The sequence below is a fragment of the Vespa velutina genome, chromosome 5 (assembly GCF_912470025.1).
Source record: "Vespa velutina chromosome 5, iVesVel2.1, whole genome shotgun sequence".
In the NCBI taxonomy this organism is placed as follows: Eukaryota; Metazoa; Arthropoda; class Insecta; order Hymenoptera; family Vespidae; genus Vespa; species Vespa velutina.
Window position 1 is genome coordinate 6839711 of NC_062192.1, and position 20856 is coordinate 6860566.

General features: G+C 27.5%; 4 protein-coding genes across 19 annotated transcripts in view; 1 reads left to right on the top strand and 3 right to left on the bottom strand.

Moving 5' to 3' along the window:
- Positions 1–1320: 1320 nt before the first annotated feature.
- LOC124949028 (sodium-dependent nutrient amino acid transporter 1-like) lies at positions 1321–5227 on the bottom strand. Of its 2 annotated transcripts, none has more exons than XM_047493502.1 (9): positions 4598–5227; positions 4373–4507; positions 3849–4101; positions 3259–3478; positions 2760–3134; positions 2277–2643; positions 1920–2196; positions 1750–1844; positions 1321–1679 (listed from the first exon to the last, which is right to left on the bottom strand). In XM_047493502.1, exons 1-9 carry the CDS (start codon positions 4628–4630, stop codon positions 1542–1544), a joined length of 1893 nt encoding a protein of 630 aa, XP_047349458.1. In that variant the 5' UTR covers positions 4631–5227; the 3' UTR covers positions 1321–1541. The 2 variants fall into 2 exon arrangements, with proteins under 2 accessions (XP_047349458.1, XP_047349457.1); XM_047493501.1 differs by having other exon boundaries at positions 1322–1679; positions 4367–4507; positions 4598–5225.
- A 1844-nt stretch (positions 5228–7071) lies between these two features.
- Positions 7072–9341, bottom strand: LOC124949422 (klaroid protein-like). Its single transcript, XM_047494423.1, has 9 exons — positions 9330–9341; positions 9214–9235; positions 8917–9078; positions 8526–8731; positions 8361–8403; positions 8084–8241; positions 7837–8004; positions 7387–7470; positions 7072–7296 (listed from the first exon to the last, which is right to left on the bottom strand). The coding sequence occupies exons 1-9, from the start codon at positions 9339–9341 to the stop codon at positions 7177–7179; spliced, it is 975 nt and encodes a 324-aa protein (XP_047350379.1). The 3' UTR covers positions 7072–7176.
- A 109-nt stretch (positions 9342–9450) lies between these two features.
- On the top strand, positions 9451–11677 carry LOC124949303 (abscission/NoCut checkpoint regulator). 6 transcript variants are annotated; one of them, XM_047494161.1, is made up of 6 exons: positions 9451–9746; positions 9914–10113; positions 10178–10403; positions 10479–10631; positions 10705–10851; positions 10925–11677. In XM_047494161.1, exons 1-6 carry the CDS (start codon positions 9699–9701, stop codon positions 11120–11122), a joined length of 972 nt encoding a protein of 323 aa, XP_047350117.1. In that variant the 5' UTR covers positions 9451–9698; the 3' UTR covers positions 11123–11677. The 6 variants fall into 6 exon arrangements, with proteins under 6 accessions (XP_047350117.1, XP_047350118.1, XP_047350120.1 ...); XM_047494162.1 differs by having other exon boundaries at positions 9453–9746; positions 9949–10113; XM_047494164.1 differs by having other exon boundaries at positions 9453–9632.
- A 2214-nt stretch (positions 11678–13891) lies between these two features.
- Positions 13892–20856, bottom strand: part of LOC124949044 (BAG domain-containing protein Samui) — a 25880-nt gene continuing 18915 nt past the window's right edge. For 7 of the 10 annotated variants that reach the window (XR_007100942.1, XR_007100946.1, XR_007100944.1 and 4 more), the window contains one exon: positions 19269–19404. Coding sequence is in view for 3 of the 10 variants with exons in the window: in XM_047493545.1 (XP_047349501.1) it covers positions 17347–19404 (2058 nt within the window). In the remaining 7 variants the exon portion in view is untranslated. Of the gene's footprint in view, positions 19405–20856 lie in introns of all 10 variants that reach the window. The other 3 variants (XM_047493545.1, XM_047493547.1, XM_047493546.1) reach the window with 1 other exon arrangement.

Consider the following 20856-nt stretch of genomic DNA (forward strand, 5'->3'; position numbering starts at 1 on the left):
TCAATACCTATTAGACTCATACTAAGGACGATTATACATACACACAACAAGGTGAGTGTCTCCTATACATTTGTATATATGTATGCGTTCGTGTATTGTGTTGTATATTGTGTTTATATACGTACATTTTTATGCAATTTTTATAATGCCAATTTTGATGAAGAAATAATGTTGAATTATTATTATTTTTTTTTTATTTTAATAAATTCTATTCGTTCGATAATGTTACGCGGATAAATCAACACTTCGAAATAATTCTTATCATTCAATTTTTTTTTTTAAATCGAAATCTAAACATTAAAATTATATATAAAATGACATAAAATTTTTTTTAATTTGTTGTAAACAAAATTAGTTTACAACTTCGACACATTTTCTTTTCTCAAACAGATAATTTTTATTCGAAAAAGTTGCCCTATCAGATTTTTAATATTTTCGTTATCTCAATTGATTTTTATAAATCAACATGTTTAAATATTAAATTTATACAATTCCAAAAATTAGAAAAAAAATTTATTTGTTAAATCAATAATTTTCGTTCCAAAAAGTTTCTTATTTATTCGACCTGTTTCTTGCTTTTTTTTATTACCTTTTATTTATTTATATATTTTTTTCCAAAGCACATAATATGATCAAATGTTTCGTATTTCAAAAGCTGGGCTTATTAAATAGAATTCAATAATCCTGTTCGTGACTTTTCAACATTATCTAAGATAAACTATGCAAACTCTAATTACGGAGGAAAGGATAGACGATAGTGAATTGACAGAAAATTCTTATCAAAATAAATTCTATATTTCATAAACTCTATTCTAAAGATCAATTTAAATGCTTCAAACGTCGTTTTCCTTAATAATTTTCTCTATCCAATAATCTTATACATAAGATAATACAAATATATTTCTCATTACAATTATTAATTACTTGATAAATATCTAATAATAAAAATTTAATAAATTAATATAGAATATTAAAAAAGTAAATAAATAAATAAATAGACAAAATAAAGAAAAATTTATTCAAATGTTTCTTACTTTTTTATATTCTGATTGTTGAACATTTTAGAATTTATTTATAAAAGTTTTATAAGAAATTAATAATTTGATAATTACTGAAGATTGTTTTCGAATTTTTTAATTATCGAAAATGTTAGAATTTATTTATGAAAATTTTCGAAAAATTTAATGATTTAATAATTATTGAAAATTTTAATATTATTTTAATGAAAATTTTCAAAAAGAAATTTTAATTAAACAATTGCAAAAACAAATTGCAAAATTTATTAACGAAAATGTAAGAACAAATAATTAATCTTATATAATAACTATTAATAAGAAATCACTTCTATAGTCACTTGTAGAATCACATGTACGAACATTTTTCTTTTGTATTTGTATTGACAATTTAAATAGATAATCATCTTTCTTATTTTTAAAAATAATATATAAAACTCAATATGAGCGACTTTTGTAATGCATCATCTGATTATTTACATCTTATATCATATACGTATACATATCTTAACCTAATTCATATATGTATTATTTAAAGTATTTTCCAATTAGACCTCTGGATGGTAGAAATTTTTTTTCAATAATGAAATTTTTCCACTTTATTCTCGTCGCAGGATCATTAGGTCCCCACTTTTTTTCTGAAGGTCTTAAAGCCGCTTTTATTGTCTAAGATAATTAGAATATATTAGAAATTTTCATTAATTTTATATATCTATTAATTTTTTTTCATACTTACATCGCTGATTGACGTTGACATATTTTGAATTAATACGTAAATAAACCATGCTATTATTAAACCGATACCAATGAATACTAGGAACCATCCGATACCTAAAATAATTTATTTAAATTAATTCATTATATTTAATTGAGATGTTTCTATTAAATAATTATACATGTACGAACCATAAGCATAATTTGGAAAATTCATGCCATCGTAAGTTGGTGGCCGATAAGAAACGATCGTGTAAATTAATATAACTATCATTAATACTGGAGTAATAACTGACCAACACATTCGCCAATAAAAAGTTGGTTTTGTTCCTAACATAAACTCAATATCATTTAAAAAATTTGATAAACCATAGATCCAAAAGATCGTAATCATTTCAAGCACACCAATGATAATAGCAACGAATGTTCCACCATAATAATCGACCAAAGTAATGAGCCACTGTCCGCCCTAAATAAATAAATATTAATGATTTAATTATATATTATATAATATATATATACATATTATATAAAAATAAATTTAAATACCGGAGTGATGTAAACAAGGCCAATAAAGTAGCCAATGATACTGATAATTAAAACCAAGATCCATTGGCGTACTTTTGGGAAATGATCGCTAAGTATACAAAATATGGCGCCACATAGAGCAACAGCACTTCCAGTACCAAGGACAAACATCATAATGAAAAAAAAGATTGCGAAAATCTGTGGTACAACGTCGAATCTAGCTAAGGCTTCTGGGTAAGAGATAAATGCCAGACCAGTTCCACCTCTTACTACTTTGGATATATCACTACTACCCATTTCGTGTGCTAAGTTCCCAAGAATACCAAAAATTGTACAGCCAGCGATTAGACTGGTAAATGTGTCTAATGTAGTTACTATCATCACATCCCTTTCATAATAAAAATTCAGTTATATAACTCATAATATTCAGTTATATAAATATAGGATGTCTCTGTTGTGAAATATCTTTGAAATAATAAAACTTATATTGTAATATATAAATACCTGTTAACACTATGACCAAAAGTATTGTACGAGGAATAAGTCAATATTGGTCCAAAACAAACGGACAAAGAAAAGAAACATTGAGTTATAGCTGAGTACCAAACATTTGGATTCCACAACATATCCCATTTTGGTGTAACGAAAAATAAAATTCCATCTAGGGCACCTTCAAGGGTTACTGACCTTACCAATAATACTATCATCACTATGTAAGGAAAAATTGCTAAAAAGTATACAGCTTTTCCTGTACTCTTAACGCCACGACAAAGAACACCGAATATACAAAGCCAACTGACGAATAAACAAATCGCAAGTTCCCATGATGGTGTCCCGATACCATTTTCTATGGTATCGTATTCTTTTAGAACGATTTTTCTAAAAATTAAAAAAAAAAGATTAAATAAATAGAATATATAGTTTAACGTTAAAAGAAAAATTCACTTGTTGAATAGATAATTAAATTTTTCGATTAAATTAGATCAAATATATGCTTGTTCACCTGAAATATAATTCCGCTGAACTTTGAACTACAGTGGTTTCATTGATCGACGTACCATTAGAAATCGCATCGAAACATTGTCCTTGCCATTCTTCACGGCATAACGACCAAGGTAGTACCGATTGGAAACTTGCTACCAAGTAATAGATAGTCAAGGCCATCAAGCTGGAATAATACGACACTACGGCGAATGCCGCAAAAGCTTGTCCATATCCTAATCCTAAAAGTGATATCGATTTTATATTGTATCGATATTTCCATATGAAATTGAATATCATGATTTAGAATATACAATAATTAATTATTATTTTATTAGAATTAAACGTTCATTATATTGATCGAGATTAGAAATTGAAAAAAATCAAAAATCATGATTTTGGATTAATTATTATTAATTAATATAAATATTTTATCGGCTATATGATATAAGATTGAAGATCACGATTATGAATTAAATATGATTAAATTAAATTGAATATCTAATCGTATTTGACTTTTTGATTAATTATTATCAATTATAATTAATATTTTAACCAAGCTGAAATTAAGAATAAGAAAAAATTAAGATCTTTTTCAGAATTAACAAGAACCTTTCATAGCTGGTACCATTTCCCATGTCTTCGCACAAGATTTGTTCGTAAACTGACCCAACAATCCTTCCAAATAATAAAATGGTTTACCAATAAAAAATAGAACAATAATATAAGGTATCAAAAATGCACCGCCACCGTTTTCATATGCAGTGAATGGAAATCTCCAAACATTTCCAAGGCCGACCGACGTGGCTATGCAAGCCATTAAAAAATCTAATCCACCACCCCATGCTTCTCTTTGGATTTCGATCTAAAAAAAATATATAATGTATTGTTAATATAATAAAATAAGATGAAGAGAAAAGTAAGTATTAAAAACAATCGATGATATTTAAAAAAGAAGCGTTTTTTTAATTAATTAATTAATTAATTAATTAATTAATTAATAATAATAATAATAATAATAATAATAATAATAATAATAATAATAATAATAATAATACTGTTTCTCAGTTTTTTATCTTTATATAAGATTGCTTTTTTTTGTCAAAAAAATTTCTATAAATTTAACATACATTTACCGTATTAGGAATATCAATGGTATATTTTTCGAGATCAGAACGATCATTAATTTTCTGATTAGTACTACTACTTTTTCTATCCTTCAATTCAATATTTTCCAATTGAAAACCTTCATTAACAAAACCGCTTGTACTCTATAAAAAGAAAAGGAAATATTCTAACATTATAGAAAAAAGAAAATAATTTCGAATTCCATAAAAGTACAATAAAATGTGTAAACTTACGTGTACCTCCACGTCCGACACTAATTTTCCCATTTTGATAAATATATATTTTAATTTATCTTAATACTACAAAAATATATATATATATTTTTTTTTTCTCAAATCTCATTGTTTCAAATTAGATAAAAATTAATTTTCTAACAATTTCGATTCACTGATACACAACATTCTTTTTTTTTTTTTTTAAGTTTTGTTTGGTTTTGCTTTAATACATACGAAAGAATACAATTGATATGTACTTTAACACGCTTCAAAACGGTTTGAAATGAAAATATTAAATTTTAACTGTTTTAATCTCCCCTCCCTCTCCCTCTCCCTCTCTCTCTCCCTCTCCCTCTCTCTCTCCGTCTCTCTCCCTCCCTCGCTCTCTCTCTCTCTCTCTCTCTCTCTCTCTCTTTCTTATTTCCTCCTGAGTTTATGACACTGATAGTTATTGCAGTATATAGAATAGATTATATACTACAACCTCTTAGAATATTCAACCTCGTTTTTCATACTTCGCACACGAGGACATCGTGCTCGAGAATGCAGAAACAAATAATTACTGACAGAGTCGTATCGTTCCTATCTCTTTTATAAGTTTCATGAGTTAAGAGCTACAATGGAGGAATAACAGTAACATCATACATCGATCTCTCTCTCTCTCTCTCTCTCTCTCTGTCTATCTGTCTGTCTATCTCTCACTCTTTATTTTTTGTTTTCTTGATGACGACAACATTGGAATATAGAATAATCGCATAATTACAATTTTAAATAGCAATGAAATAAAAATTATAAAACTAATAAAAAAAAAGTAATAAAAGTAAAATGTCAAAATCATTTTTCATTGATAACAATAACAGCGTTAATTGTTTTTTTATCGACAGTTATTAAATTAATTAATTATTGACAAATAAATAGATGAAACTTTAGATTTTTATAATCGAGACAAAATTGATATAAACATATAACTGCTTAAGTGTATAAATAAAAAAAAATATATTAAGAATATTTTTAATGTATATATATATATATATATATATATATATATATATATCGAGATAATAATGATTCATTTAATATGTTGCGTATATAAGTAATGTTTTCTCAGTTATTTTTTAATCACTGTATCCTGACAGTTTTGCAATTTATGTTATTGTTGAAAATATGTTTATATTGGAAGTTCTTGTTTAATTATAAATAAATATAAGTTTTAAGTATAATATTTATACAAATATAATTTTTATATATAATTTTTATCTCACATATATATATATACACACATACATAAATATATAAATATATAGATACATACATACACAGGAGTACATTTCCAGTTGTTTTATCTTCTTTTTAAAATTCAACGAACGAGGTCAGATTAAGATCATAAAACAATAAAAGCATATTTGTAAGATAATACCAAATAATCCATGATAAAATTTAGAAGTAACGTCTAAAGCCTTAGAATATTAAATGCATATCAAAACTGTAATAAAATGAATTAAATTGTAGCTATATAATACGATGATACAGACAGAAAACTAACTATTATTAGATAAAATAAAGCCAGAAAATATAAAATATAATCTGATATATATATCATATATCATGTATATATATTATTTATATATAATAATTATTATCATAATTCATAAATAACAATAATAATATATAATTGTTTAACAATATTATTTACTTCTAAATTATAAAAATTAATTAATTATCGAATAAATTTAATCTTATTTTTACATGTACATACAAATGTATTTACATAAATGTGAAATATGCGTATTTGTTTTTAAATCATCATCATCATTGTAATTTTGCTCGTTTTCTATGCTACTAAATTTTTGTCATCTATTCTAAAGATGAAGTACAGTCATATTACATATGTTATTTCATGGAAAAAAAAAAAAGAAAAATTCCAGGAAATGTCAAATCTGTATATACAGGGTGTTCAAAAAGTCGCAAGGTTCATTTATTTCAGTGACACAATGGATGTTTTTTTTTATGGCACAGAAATATGTATTTTTGATGTAAATTTGTGTATATGGAAAAAAAAAGAAATAATGAATTAATATTTCAAATATTTTAAATTATATAAATTATTAATAAATTAATTATATAAATTATTATTATTATTATTATTAATATTATATAAAAATATATTTATAAAAATAAATACTTATATTTTTGTTATAACTTAACCTGTTTCTTTTTTTTTAATTCCTATCATTTTTCAAAATAAATAGTAACTCTTTTTGGGACAACTTGTATATGCATACGACGTTTTATGTCTGGTAATATAATTCATAAGATTTCTTTTGAAAATCGTCAGAACAATATAATGAGCTTATTAGCGTGTTATGACGTCATATGTGAGCGAGTTATGTATCAACAAACAAAATGTAATTTGTGTTTTCAATAAGTATGAAAATTTTATTAACGATAATAAAGAAAATTTTTTTTTAAGAAAAATTAATTTATTGTTTTTTATAATAATAATAATAATAATAATAATAATAATAATAATAATAATAATAATAATAATATAGTGTTATATTATTTATCTTTTTCTAAGTTTTAAGTTTTTTGTAATTTTATTCAAAAGATTTGCCGTGTATCCTAAATCGATATATGCACGTGTATTTTTCATTACCCCAATTTGATAATATTTCTAGCATGATATTTTTAAAAGGAACATTTGATAGTTCACGTTTCTATAAAAACAAAATTCGAATGTTAATAACAAAAAATAGTGTATATAACATATATATATCTATGTATATTTACTTTATGATTAGACTTACGCTAATAGCAAATGTTTGCGTTGGTGATCCTTGAATATTGTACTCGAATGTATCAATTGGTATGTATTGATTTCTGAAATAACCCTGCATAAGAAAAATTATAATTTTTATTTGTTAATAAGGAAAAGTAATCAAATAAATAAAAAATTCATTTAAAAAGTTTATAAATATATTAAATGATTTTACAAAATTATTATAAAATATGATATTTGAATGATAAAAAATTGATATTAATAAATTATTACAAAGTACGATATAATTTGCTATAAAAGAAAAAATAAATAAAAAATTAAATTAAAAAATTAAAAATCAGTATTACAAAATATCTGAAATAATGAAAAATAAAAATTAAAAATTGCATATTAAAAATTAATATATTACAAATTTTTTTTCAACAAAATATCAAAATAACGAAAGAAGAAGAATTAAATAAGAAAAAAGATAACTTACGAAGACAATAAATTTTCTTGGCGCCGAATCGATTTTCTCCGTTAAGGACATACTAACTGGTATATGTTCCATAGTCACGTGACTGATTGTAGCGAAAATAGCCAACTCTAATACAATTTTTCCATGGGAACCACGAAAGGCCCAACATTCTCCTGCTTGACTCCAAGGCTATAAAATATTATAAGATCAAAAATTTCTTCGGAGGAAAAAATTACATATTTAGATTTATGTTATCTTGTTTATTCACCTGTATTACTTTCCGAGGCGTGAAATAATTCGGCCGCCAAATTGGAATGCCAAAGAAATAATACTGAGTACTCTTCGATTCAAAATATGATTCTGTATCTGGCGTTGATATCACTGAACCACCGACTGATTCTGATACAAAATCAGCCATTTCTAAATCTAATCAAACATATATTCAATAAAATATTTAAACATATAATTATATATATATATATATATATATATATATATATATATATATATAATAAATAATAATATTAAAAAAAAAGTGAGGTTACGTGTTTTTCTCAAGGGTGAATGAATGCTGCTTAATTCTGCATTCTGTGAAAAAGAGAAAATATATTAATAAATTATAAAAATAATTTGCACGCCCAAAATTACTTATTATATTAATATTAATTTTTTTTTCTTGTAATTTGTTACTTAATTCCATTCATATGAACCATTTTTTGCATCATCATGTCGAGATTAAAAGTCTTCATTTTTAACTTTGATATTTCTTCTTTCAATAATACCGTATCGGCTTTTGAACGATCAGAAATGGCAAGAATTCCAACATTTGATTTCCTCGAATTTTTGTTTTTATTGTATTCTTTGCAAATAGCCGAATTAATATTGCCATTAAGTAATAAATATATTAATGATATACCTACATACATGAATGAGAAACAAATAATAAGTTGTATATAAATAAATTTTACTATATATATCTAATATCAAATAATTATTACGGGTATATATGAAATATAAATTATATAATATATAATATATATAATGTTTATATAATTTTTTATATAATAATATATTAGCAAAAAGAAAAATTTATTTAATTACCTGCTCCAATTGCCATAAAATAAATAATTCGTAATATTGGACGTGATACTTGATAACTAAGTCGACAAATGTGTCTAACCTTATAAAGAAACCATAAATCAAAAATCATTAATTTTACGAGTGCCTGACTTGTACCTGTAGGTAAATAAAAATTTCGAATGACTTCATATTCTCAATTAAAACAGTATTTTAAGCGATATATAAACAGAATTTTTAAAATACCATTCGTTTTTTTATAAGAATTTTTCTTAATAGCTATATCTCCTTTGACTCGTGACATTACTATAATTATAATACAGACAACGGAGACAAGTTTACTCTAATTTGAACGATTTTTGAATTTAAACGATTTATGTTTCTTTGAATTATCAAATTATACAGAAATGAATGTATAAAAAGAAAGTTATTTCTACTTGTATCGCCATCTGGTATAATTTAATAAAGTCTCGTAACCTACAACTGGTAATGTAGAAATCTGTTGTTATCAGTAATTATTATGTTAAGTTAATTTATATTGTTGACGATCGGTAAGTTAAATCATAAATTGTATTCATAAATCGAATGTCATCTTGATCGTTATTAATGTTTCTTGAAATTGCACTATTTTTAATTATTCGAATGTAACGTTAAGTGATGAAAAATTTATTGTACATTGACAATTTGTGACGTAATAACCACTTGATTGATATCACTCTTCCACAAAGTGAGATCTATTCGTAAGAATTATTATTATACTTTCTCTAGTAGATTCTTGTATAATTGAAATGATGACAAATTAGAAAATGTCGTGTAATACGTGTCAAACGAAGTTTTCATTCTTTAAAAAGGAAGTAAGCAATTAAATTCTTTAATCTTTGTTATATCTTTATAGGTTATGTTGTAATTCATATAGTAACATCTTTTCTATACGATTTACTTTCAATTCTATTTATAACAGTTTTTATAAAAAATAACGAATAGATATAGTTAGCGTTTATATGATTACAATACTTTTTAGCATGCTTGTCCTACTTGTGGTTTCTCGCATTGTAGCAAGTGTCTAAAATATCAACATAATGTACCAAGTAAAACAGTAAAGAAGATCTGTGGACGTTGTTACCACAAGAATAAATCTATAAATAAATTAAGTAACAATATGGAATCTCCATCTTCTGATTCTTCAGAGGCTCCTTTAGCTCCAATTGACATTGTAAGGAAGTAAGTATTGGTACAAAGACAAATAGATTGTCAGAATAAAATAATACATTTCTATTTATTTCAGATTGGATTCTTTAGAAAATCCAGCTAAGCCTCCTATCGTTATGTACACTCACGCGAATCATTGGGATAAATTTAAAACTGGTATGGAGCCTGCCGATCAAGAAATAGTAGATCGATTGAGAAAATTGAAAGGAGAAGATAATAAAGTACGACTTCCTAGCATAGAAGAGATCAAGAGAAGGTTGGCAATATTGAAAGACGAAGAACCCGAAGAGAAAACCATAAATGTAAGATTATAATCAGCAAGAACAAACTTCAATATTTAAATAAAATAAAAATATAACTTGGAAAATTATTTGTAGATTCATCAGGTAGATAGCAGAACGGATCAAGAGAAAACTGACGATTTAATAAAAGAATATCTTGAAAGACTTAAATTATCTTCGAAAAGCAATGCCGATAAAGAAATTGAAGCACGACTGCGAGCGCTACAAGATATTAATAATTCTAAATCTGTGAGAAAATATAATTAAATCATTACTTTTTATTGAATATTAAATATTGATCATAATGTATACGATATTTTAGAACTCCAGTCAAAGTCATAGTTGTAATGACTTTGATGACGAAGACGAACATGCTGTGACGAAGAAAATCATTGAAAAAGCAATGGCTGAAGTAGCTCTCGAACAAAAATATGACGACCTGGATGAACTTGAAGAAATGGAAGTAGAGGTACACATGAAAGAAATTTTTAATGTAATATGCTCTATAATTGTTTAAAATATTATATTTTCTTTTTTTAAAGACTGGAACTCCAAACGATGACGAAGATGAAAAACCTTCTTGTGTGATGTGCGATCAAACGGTTGATTTGATGAAATGCAAAGGATGCAGTGGTGATCTTTATTGTTCAATATGTTTCGAAGATAACCACGATGACTTTGAAATGAAAAAGCACAAAAAAGTGCCTTTTAAGCCTACCAACGGGATGATTCCAGAATAAATATTTTACGAAATATTAATCACATAAAGCAAAACATTGGTCTCTTTGATATTTGGGACGCTTTTGATATTCTATGCACGTTTAATATCACTTGCTCGTCATTTTTAATAACTTTAATATTACAATATTATAATTTAAACTATAATAAATGCTTAAACATTATCGGTCAGCAAGAAATCATATGACGTGACTTTGGATGTAACGTAGTCTTTCATTAATATTTTTAAAAATGGTCGGAAAAGAAAAATATACTTTGATTTCTATAATCAATTATTATTTTGCATAATTTAGAAACAAGTGCACTTTTAAATGTAGTATGTTTTATGCTACACATACTGCAAACAGTAAGTGTTCAATAAGTAGATTCATAGAGTTTTTGCAGGTTATTTATAGAAAAAGCTTTAACATAGAAAAAATCCCATAAGACAAAAAATTTAACGTAGTAGTAAATTTATACATATAAAAAAATTATAATCATGTGGTAAACTAAAATTGCACAACTATTCTAATAAATTAACTTACTACTATAGTAAACATTTTACAAGTCACTAAAAAGAAAAAGAGAGAGATAAATAATTAACAATTCCAATAATTTTCATACTAATTAATGCAAACTTGGATATCTTTGATCCATACAATAATACTATGTATTAATATACTATATAATATTATATAAGTATTGCAAATGTACTTTAAAAAAAAGAAAACGAAAAAAAGAGATCTACTTTGCAAACAAGTATTTTTTTATACTTATTTCAAACTTTTAATATATGAAAAACAATACTTGGTTTGCTTTTTGAAATATTTATGATTACTGTACATATTATGTATATTTCTATTATGTAAGATTTCATCAAAATGATTACATAAAAATAGTGATAATTATTACCATTATAAGGAACTTTCTTTTTTAAAATATTATTAAACATAAAAAAATATATGTACACACACACACACACACACACACACACACACAATAATAGCTTGCTTTAATAATATTGAAATTTTGTCAAATAAGATATATTAGAAGCGTATATATATTTTTTTTTATTTCTTAGAAACCAATCCTCAATAAAATAAATATTAATTTGAAAAAAAAAAAAAACTAAAAGTAATGATAATTATAGTAATTTTTTTATATAGTTATACATTTTTAGGCGATGATCATTTTCGCATTTAATCAATCTCATTCACAATTCTGATATGCGATCATCGTTTATTTCCGCCAAATTAAATGTACCAAAAAGATAAATCCTATAAGTAGTTTCTCACAAATTGTGAGAACTTCGGAAATCATCGGCTATACTCGACTATATTCGACGTGTTTGATTGGGAATCACGGGATTCCCCAAAGGAAGAAGAAGAAGAAGAAAGAAGAAAGAAAAGAGACGACGTTCGAGCTCAGGCGTCGCGACGCAAAAACATTTACTTCTAACAGTCTAAGCACTGCTTACTATTTTTAGATCTGTCGTTTCGCTTGGCCATGCCAAGCTTTCAAATCGTACGACGGCGTTACGAATCAGCTTCGAGAAATAATTCGTCGAATTGTTATATATATATATATATATATTAAATACCAATTTTCCATTTTATCAAATCATCTTTTTTTCTTTTTGTTTTTTTTTTAGAGAATCCCCTTCAATGGTATCAAATTTAGATTAGAAGGTAAAATCTCGAAATGAGAAATAAAAATAACATACAAATGTGTACATATATAACCAAAATAGACACATACGTATATAACTCAACATATTAAAAATGATTAATCAAAATTAAAATATAAATCATTTTATTTTTAATCATTCAATTATTCTTCTACATCTTCTAAAAACACATCGCTGAATATTTATGAAATTTTTTGAGTTTAATTCTAGACATTACATCTTTCAAGATGATTTTATGCTTTTTAATATTTGGATACTAATTAATTATTAGTATTATTCAACTTTTTTTTCTTTTTTACTAATATGTCTATATTATTTCCTTTACATTTTTATAAAGTATACGAACACGTGGTACGAATGTTTAAAACATAGGCGGCCATTTTAAATATTTCTCTCATACGGTAAAAAAATATTGACCTTTCTCAAAATATTAAATAAAAATTTTCTAATGACTATAAATCGAATAATACGAAAAAAAGAAAAATGTCTTTCATTTCGTTATTTAATAATAAAAATATTGAAAAAAAGAAAAAAATAGAAAATTGTCAACGAACGAAATTCGTTGGCTGATCGTAAATTGTACGACGTAAATATAACCTCCCTACTGGATATTTCGGACTTTGGATATTTCTGTGAAACGAAATGAACGAGCGTAGCAAAAAGCTTGGAGGAAGCATTTTAACACAAGCGCAACATATATATATACATACATATATACATATGTATATATATATATATATATGTATACACTATATACATACTCGAGATGAATTCATTTCTTCGTATAAAAAAAGAGCAATAAAAAAATTTTCCTTCATGGTTCTTTCACGTTTGCTCTCACTGGGACTTCCCTGAACGTGGATGCGCCATAATGAAACAATTCTAAGGAATTTGGCAGTAAACGAAACTTTTGCACGTGCCGGATGTTGTTATTTGCAGGTCGTTGGCGTTTTCATATTACTGTTAATACAAGAAGAAGCTAGCAATCGAACAATCTTAATTTCGTCTAACAATAAAAAATCAGAGAGTATTTTGTAAAAAAAAAAAAAAATAAATAAAAGAAGGAGAAAAAGAATTAATTACATAATTAATTAAAACGATCATGTACATACAAACATTTATCTACACATTCAACAAATTCAATTTTCTATAAAATTCGAAATCCTTATATAATTTTATATAAATTTATGAATAAACAAAACAGAGAGAGAGAGAGAGAGAGAGAGAGAGAGAGAGAACGAAAAAAATATATCTAATATCATTTTTGAAATTATGTTAGGAAAAAAAATGTTGATCCAACTGACGGCCGAACTTTTGGCACACTTGATATTTAACTGCTTCTATTTTTATATTCGAGAGATTGTGATATTATCTTACAATTTTACTGACATTTCGTTTAACATTTCTTTTTTCTCCCTTCTCATATATATTAATTTTTTGTTCTCTCTTTCTCTTTCTCTCTCTCTCTCTCTCTCTCTCTCTCTCCCCTTTATCACTTCCTCCATGCAATTTCATAGTTTTTAAAAAATAGTTGTAAATTGTACATTGTAAAACTACAAGTTTAAGAATTTTTTTAGAATTTAAAAAAAATTAGCTTACATAAAATAGAAACCTCGAAACAGTTAGTGTCATTTGATTCTCTTCATATTAAATTTCATTGTTTGAAATTTTGAAGAAACATGTATGTTGTAAGGTTAGTATTTTATATATATATATATCGTGCATTTGTATTGATATATTTTAAAACAAATTTTTTTCTTTTTTTTCGACACATTTTTTATTTTTTTTTTCAATTTTTTTTTCTTTTTTATTCTTTTTTTTATTTTATTTCATTTTTATACGATTCTGTTGTCTTAAAAAAAAAACATCAGGAACTAATTTATTCTATTTTACTTACTCTATTATATTATCAGGATCCGCCGTTAGAAATTTGTAAGAAACAATAAAAACATTCTTGTAAAAGTTTACAAGTCAAGACCAGTCTATGTATTTTCACTGAATTTCGTTTACTCGTCAAATTATTACACATTCACCAAAATGTTGTATTATTATTATTATCATTATTATTATTATTATTATTATTATTATTATTATTATTATTATTATTATTATTATTATTATTATTATTATTCCCTTTTTTTGATATTTTTTTCATATATTTTTTTTTTCAATACAATGTTCTTTTTGACACGCACACACCTTCCTCTCTTTCTCTCTCTCTCTCTCTCTTTCTTTCTCTCTCACTCATTCTCACGCACACATCTTTCATATCGTTGTCTTTCTCACACTCTCTTCTCATTGCATACATTTCTCTCAGTCTTTCGCATGCTCTTGCTCAGAAAAAAATACAAAATCTCTGGCTAAAGACAAATGTCTCTACGAGAACTTAACTCTCGTATAGACAAAGAAAGAAAGAAACAAAAAAAAAAACGATAAAAGATAAAAGATAAAATAAAATAAAAATAAAACGAAAAAGAGACGAAAAATAACCGAGTATCACCATGTACAAGGAACCATAAAAACAATGCAAACCATCCCTCGTCCGACTTTCAATGAACATTTTTGTTGAATACATATGTTTGTAACAAAAGATTTTGTTCAAATTCATAAAAACAAGGAAAAAATATATATATAAAGAAGCCACTAAGAAACCACATGACGTAACTTTATTACATAGTCATTCCTAAGCTATAAATAAAAAGTCCCTTTCGTGAGTTTTTAATTATATCGTCATTTGTTCATTTATTATTTGTTTCTTTTTGCCTGTAAACAAATTTGTTTGCCATTTAAACATAAAAACGAAAGTCTCGTTATTTTTTTTTCTCCTCGGACAACGGACAAGATGCATAGTTTCTTAACGAACGACATACGCGCGCGTCCACGCGCACACATACCCACACACACATACATACACACACATACACACACACATACATTCCTCCTATATATGTATGTACATGTTTCGTATTCATACACTATTACGGTCGATGACACACAAGCAAGCCACAGGAACGGTCGGACTTGAAAATTTTTTTGAAAATTCTCTCTCTCTCTCTCTTTCTCTCTTTCTCCCTCTTTCTCTCTCTCTCACACACACACACACACACCTAAGTTCAAGCATACACAATAAATTATAAATAATAACATTAATTAATATAGTTTATATACTTTACAATGTGCGCGCCGTAATACTAAAGCGTACGGATCTCTCTATTTGACGTTGGCGTTTATATTTTTGATTTCGTTTGATTATTATTGTTATTATTATTATTATTATTATTATTATTATTATTATTTTTATTAGCATCATCATCGTCATCATTATTTTGTTTCATACGTATTCTTATAAACTTTGCTCCGTTGAATAATTTATTTATTTATTTATCTTGTTGTTTCCCAATAAATTCGTGAGAATCTTTTAAAACATTTAAAAAAAAACGCCATTTTCGTTTTTATTTTTTTTCTCCGCCTTTTCATTAATTTGGGATCGAGGATCCTTTCAGACGAATATTTCCACACATATGTATATGTATATGTATTTGCATGTATATATATATATATGTATTTTTTACCTAACTCGGTAAATAATACAAATAAAGAAAGTATTGAAGTACTTTAAGTTTTTTTTTTTCTAACGATAAGATTAACGATACTTGACAAGGCACCATCATCAATTAATTAGTTTTTATGGTAAGAAAATAATGTCACGTTACGATTGGATGGAATATAAGAAATACGCTACTATATTTGTGATAAAAATTACTCACAATAGTTTGTTAACAATTATTTATAAAAAGAAAAAAAATGCAAATTTTGAGACACGCAAAGAAATTTTTTGTTTTTATTTCGCTGCAATATATGCATTGTATATAAATAGATGGTGTAACCATTTCAAGTATACCGATTTTAATGTATCAACCTTTATACACATGCGCACATGTGCATGCGATATGCGTTTCTTAAAAAAGAAAAAGAAAAAGAAAAAGAAAAAGAAAAAGAAAAAAAATATCAGAAATACAAATCAAATAATACTTTTCTGATACTTCATATGTGTATATATATAATTATATATATATACACACACACACGCTGATAGAAATAAGTCAAGTCCTTCGAGAAACATTGTGCATCGCAGCGGAAGAAAATTTCATAAAAAAGGATTATGTACTTGGAAAATTATTATTATTATTATTATTATTATTATTGTTCATCGAAGGACAATAAAAGTAAAAATGGACGAGAGAAAAAATATATCAACGTGTAAAACGTTATACAGATTCGTATATCTGTCGATTATCGGCGGATTCACGACGATCATCAGTCCAACTCTAAATCGAACTCAAGCTATAAAAAAAGAAAAAAAAAAAAAAAAAAAAAAAGAAGAAAAACAATAAAATGGCAGAGAGTCGCAAGATTCGTAGTTTCTAAGAAGTAGAAACAATCGTATTTGTTGGAGAGGGGGCACGAGCGACTTTATCGCCATCTAGTGGCCGACAAACAAATTATGATTTACAAAAAGAAAAACAACATGGCAATCCACATCCTTTCTTTTCGTTTTCTTTACTTGGCATTCGCTTCTGTACTTTGCGGAGGTGGTAAAGGTATCGGTTTTTCTGATATAGGTTTAACTTGTTTCTTTGCTTTCTTAATCGTTTTCGGTGACAAAAGTGATTTACTCATTCCTTTGTCGACCTTTTCTTGACTATCTGTAATTTGTTTTTCATCGTCCATTGGCTTTTGTTCGTCACTGTCCAATTTGATTTCATGCGATACATTTTGATTCTCATCTTTTTTTTCCTCAACAACACTTTCTACTTTCTCTTGCACTTCCATTGGACTAGACGAATCAATTTGCATCGTCACTTCAGTAATATTATTCGTGTTATCGTTCGATGATTTATCGGCAACAATTTCGATCTCTTGTTTCTGCTGTTCTTGTTGTTGTTGTTCCTCATTGATAACAGCTGGAACCTCCTGTTCTTGTTTTGTCAACTGATTTTCAATTGATACATTTTGTTGTTCATTTTGTGTTACTGCAACAGCAGTTTCAGTTGTTTCAGAAGTAGCTTTTGGCGAGGAAGGTCCAGGAGGTAATGGGATTGGCTCGTTGACTTGTGTGGTCTGTTCGTTGTTTTGTTCAACATCCATCGATTCGTTCGATTGACGACTTTCCTGCTTCTCCTCTTGACATTGTTCTATTTGCATAGTTTGGGATTGGTCATCTCGGACTTGTTCTTGTCCAGGTAAAGACGCCTTAGATTCCAATAGACTTATCGTCTCCTGTATAGTTTTGATAGCATTTTTACGAGCTTGACGAACATTTTCTCGTCCTTCTGTTTCTATGTCATCTAATTTGATCAATTCTCTTGTTAGCATCTCGTCCAAGTAAATATATTGCTTGTCCTTGCGAGAGTTTCCGGTATACTGTTTGACTTGTTCAGCAAGAGAATCTACTTCTTTTTGTACCAAAGCTACTCTCTCAAGAGGATCTTTAGGTGGTACAGGTTTTGGTACAGGTTTAGATGTCTCTTGTTGTTGCGTTTGTTGACCAGCTGTCTGTTGCTGCGAATATGAATTTGGATCCTGTTGCTGATGCGCTCTCTGTCGAGACTGATGATGTTCTTGCGGTTGTGAGTCGAATTGATGATGTCTTTGTGGTTGTTGCTCGTGTCGTTGTCTCTCGTTATATTGTTGCTGTTGTTTAGGTTGTTGATAATTCGGCGATTGCTGAGTACGACGTGTCGGTGAATGATCGAAAGATGGGTGTGGCTGATAGAAAGATTCTTGGAAATGTGGTCGCCATTGTCTAGACCCGAAACCTAGATTGAAAGGAGACGATTTGGAGAAATGTGATGAATTTTGAAATTGCGGTGGCGATTGTTGTCTTTGGAAAGGCGCATGGGCATTCTTCGAGATTACTGGCTCATCACGTCCTTCTACAAATATTGGTATATGCCTAACGTTGCTTTGTGGTTGCTGAGTTGGCTGTGAAGGTGGTGGTGGCGATGACTGCTGCTGAGAAGGAGAAGATTGCTGATTGTGCTGTGGCGTTATGTCGACTCTAGAAACGAAACGCTGTCCCGGCTGTGGCTGAGGCTTATCTTGCTCATGCGAACCTTGCTGAACGTTCGTTTGTTGTCTGTTCTCTGGTGGCGCTGACATCGAACGTTGTCCACGTGCATCCTTCTCAGAATTCTCCATATTGTCGCGATGATGTTGACCAATGTCAACGGTATTACGTAAACCGTATTGTGGAATAGGATTTCTTCTATCTTCCCTGTGCGATTCTTTATATTGTGAACGACCAGATGAGAATGAAGATTCTGGTTCACCGTGCGAACTAACGCCACTTGCACCACTCGCGGCGCTAGTAGCACTACTACCACTAGCTTGACTCCTGGCGTCCTCGTCTGGATAATTTGGATAACTACTACTGCTACCTCCGTTTCCTGAACCTCGACGTTGATTATTATGCGTAGATCCTCGGAATGGTATATCACCCCAAGGAGGTCCTAAAAGATGATCTGCAAACTCTGGATGTCGAGCAGCTAGGTCGTCCAAATGTGCTCGTATGTCAGTACGTCGACCAAAATCGTCGTCGTCGTCGAATGGAAAGCCCTAGAACATGAAAAAACAAATGTTTCGATACCGATTCTCTTTTAAAACACAACAAAAATCATATTAATACATTTCGTAAAAAATGACTCATTAGATCTCATTCGTTAAATGGCACACGATTCTTAATAATTGAGGTTACGAAATATACGTGCACATCTAATTTTGTTAAACTCTAAATAAGGAAAGTGCATAACTATGCACGTATTCTATCAAGCAGTGCTGTTACAATCCTTTAACATGACATGATATTTATATTATTATTTCGAAAGATATATACATATGTATATATGTATGTATATACATGTATGATAGAAAAGCGTGAGCTCCAATCATAAATTCTGTTAGTTAACACATTAAAATGTAATCGAAGAAAGGTCAAAATTGCTAAGGAAATGTAAAATTGCTTTTGTACGTCGACTATCCTTGAAAACTTTTGTTTTTATTTTTACTGTTTTTCTTTTTATTTTTTTTATTTTTTAATGAGCATTGGGTTTAAATTGGTTAAGCAATGAAAATTACCAAAACTATTTGCATATTAAAAGGAAGAGAATGCAATTTTGGACTGCTAATATATCGCGTGTGACTCAACACTAAATATAACATCGAAGATTTTATATGATGCGTGTCGACGAAAATCTCTCGGAATTTGCCTAATTTCGAAATTAACCGAAGGTCTCAGAAAATTGCAGATAATCGTGAAACATTTTCATTGAAATATATATGTCCGCTACCTTTTCTCTCTTTTGCTGTATATTACATGAAAAAAAAATTTCAGGAATTAAAGAAATAACAAAATTTAAGTTTTACAAAAATGGAAAAGAGAAAAAAATGGAGAAAATGGGAATTTTAAAAAATTGAAAAAAATGAAAAAATGTAATTGAAAAAGAAATTGAAAGAAATAAAAAAAAATCAAATGAAAAAATTCTTTTTCTTTTTTTTTAATAATTTTTTTTTCTTTTTCTTTTTTATTTCGATACATTTGTCAATCAAATCGGAAGTAATAATGGCGAGAGAGAAAAATTAGTAGGTCGAACGTTTTGATTATGCAAACAAAATTACATTTTTAGCTTCTATTCACAATCAGCGATAATATACTCGCATTCCATGCCTTATAAGAGACTAAAATGATTTCACTGTGACTTTTGTCGAACTGTTTATCTATACTATAGTATATTATGACGTCAGTGAAAACGTGTGTAGGAAGAATGCAATAACCACTTATACGATAATCCCTGAGTCTCCATTATTTATATAAGGATTGAACATTGAAAAAAGGAAAGAAAGAGGAAAAATATATATATTCTTTCGAAAAAAAAAAGCTATACGAGATAAATCAGAATCCGCCGTTTACCGATGTTTTCAGTTCTTCTTTTTTACGTTTCTTGGAAAAAAAAATTAAAGTAAATTAAATCAAATTAAACAGGTAAATTACTAAACACGTAAATCTGGGTG

Coding starts and splice junctions, on each gene's coding strand:
- LOC124949028 (XM_047493501.1), bottom strand. CDS start 4,630: ATGGGAAAATTAGTGTCGGACGTGGAGGTACAC. Junction 4,102..4,366: donor ATATTCCTAATACGGTAAAT/GTATGTTAAATT, acceptor TATTTTTTTTAG/ATCGAAATCCAAAGAGAAGC. Junction 3,479..3,848: donor AATGGTACCAGCTATGAAAG/GTTCTTGTTAAT, acceptor TATCACTTTTAG/GATTAGGATATGGACAAGCT.
- LOC124949422 (XM_047494423.1), bottom strand. Junction 9,079..9,213: donor TAAACTTGTCTCCGTTGTCT/GTATTATAATTA, acceptor GAGAATATGAAG/TCATTCGAAATTTTTATTTA. Junction 7,297..7,386: donor CGCAAACATTTGCTATTAGC/GTAAGTCTAATC, acceptor TTGTTTTTATAG/AAACGTGAACTATCAAATGT.
- LOC124949303 (XM_047494161.1), top strand. CDS start 9,699: ATGTCGTGTAATACGTGTCAAACGAAGTTTTCATTCTTTAAAAAGGAA. Junction 10,114..10,177: donor CCAATTGACATTGTAAGGAA/GTAAGTATTGGT, acceptor TATTTATTTCAG/ATTGGATTCTTTAGAAAATC. Junction 10,404..10,478: donor CCGAAGAGAAAACCATAAAT/GTAAGATTATAA, acceptor AATTATTTGTAG/ATTCATCAGGTAGATAGCAG.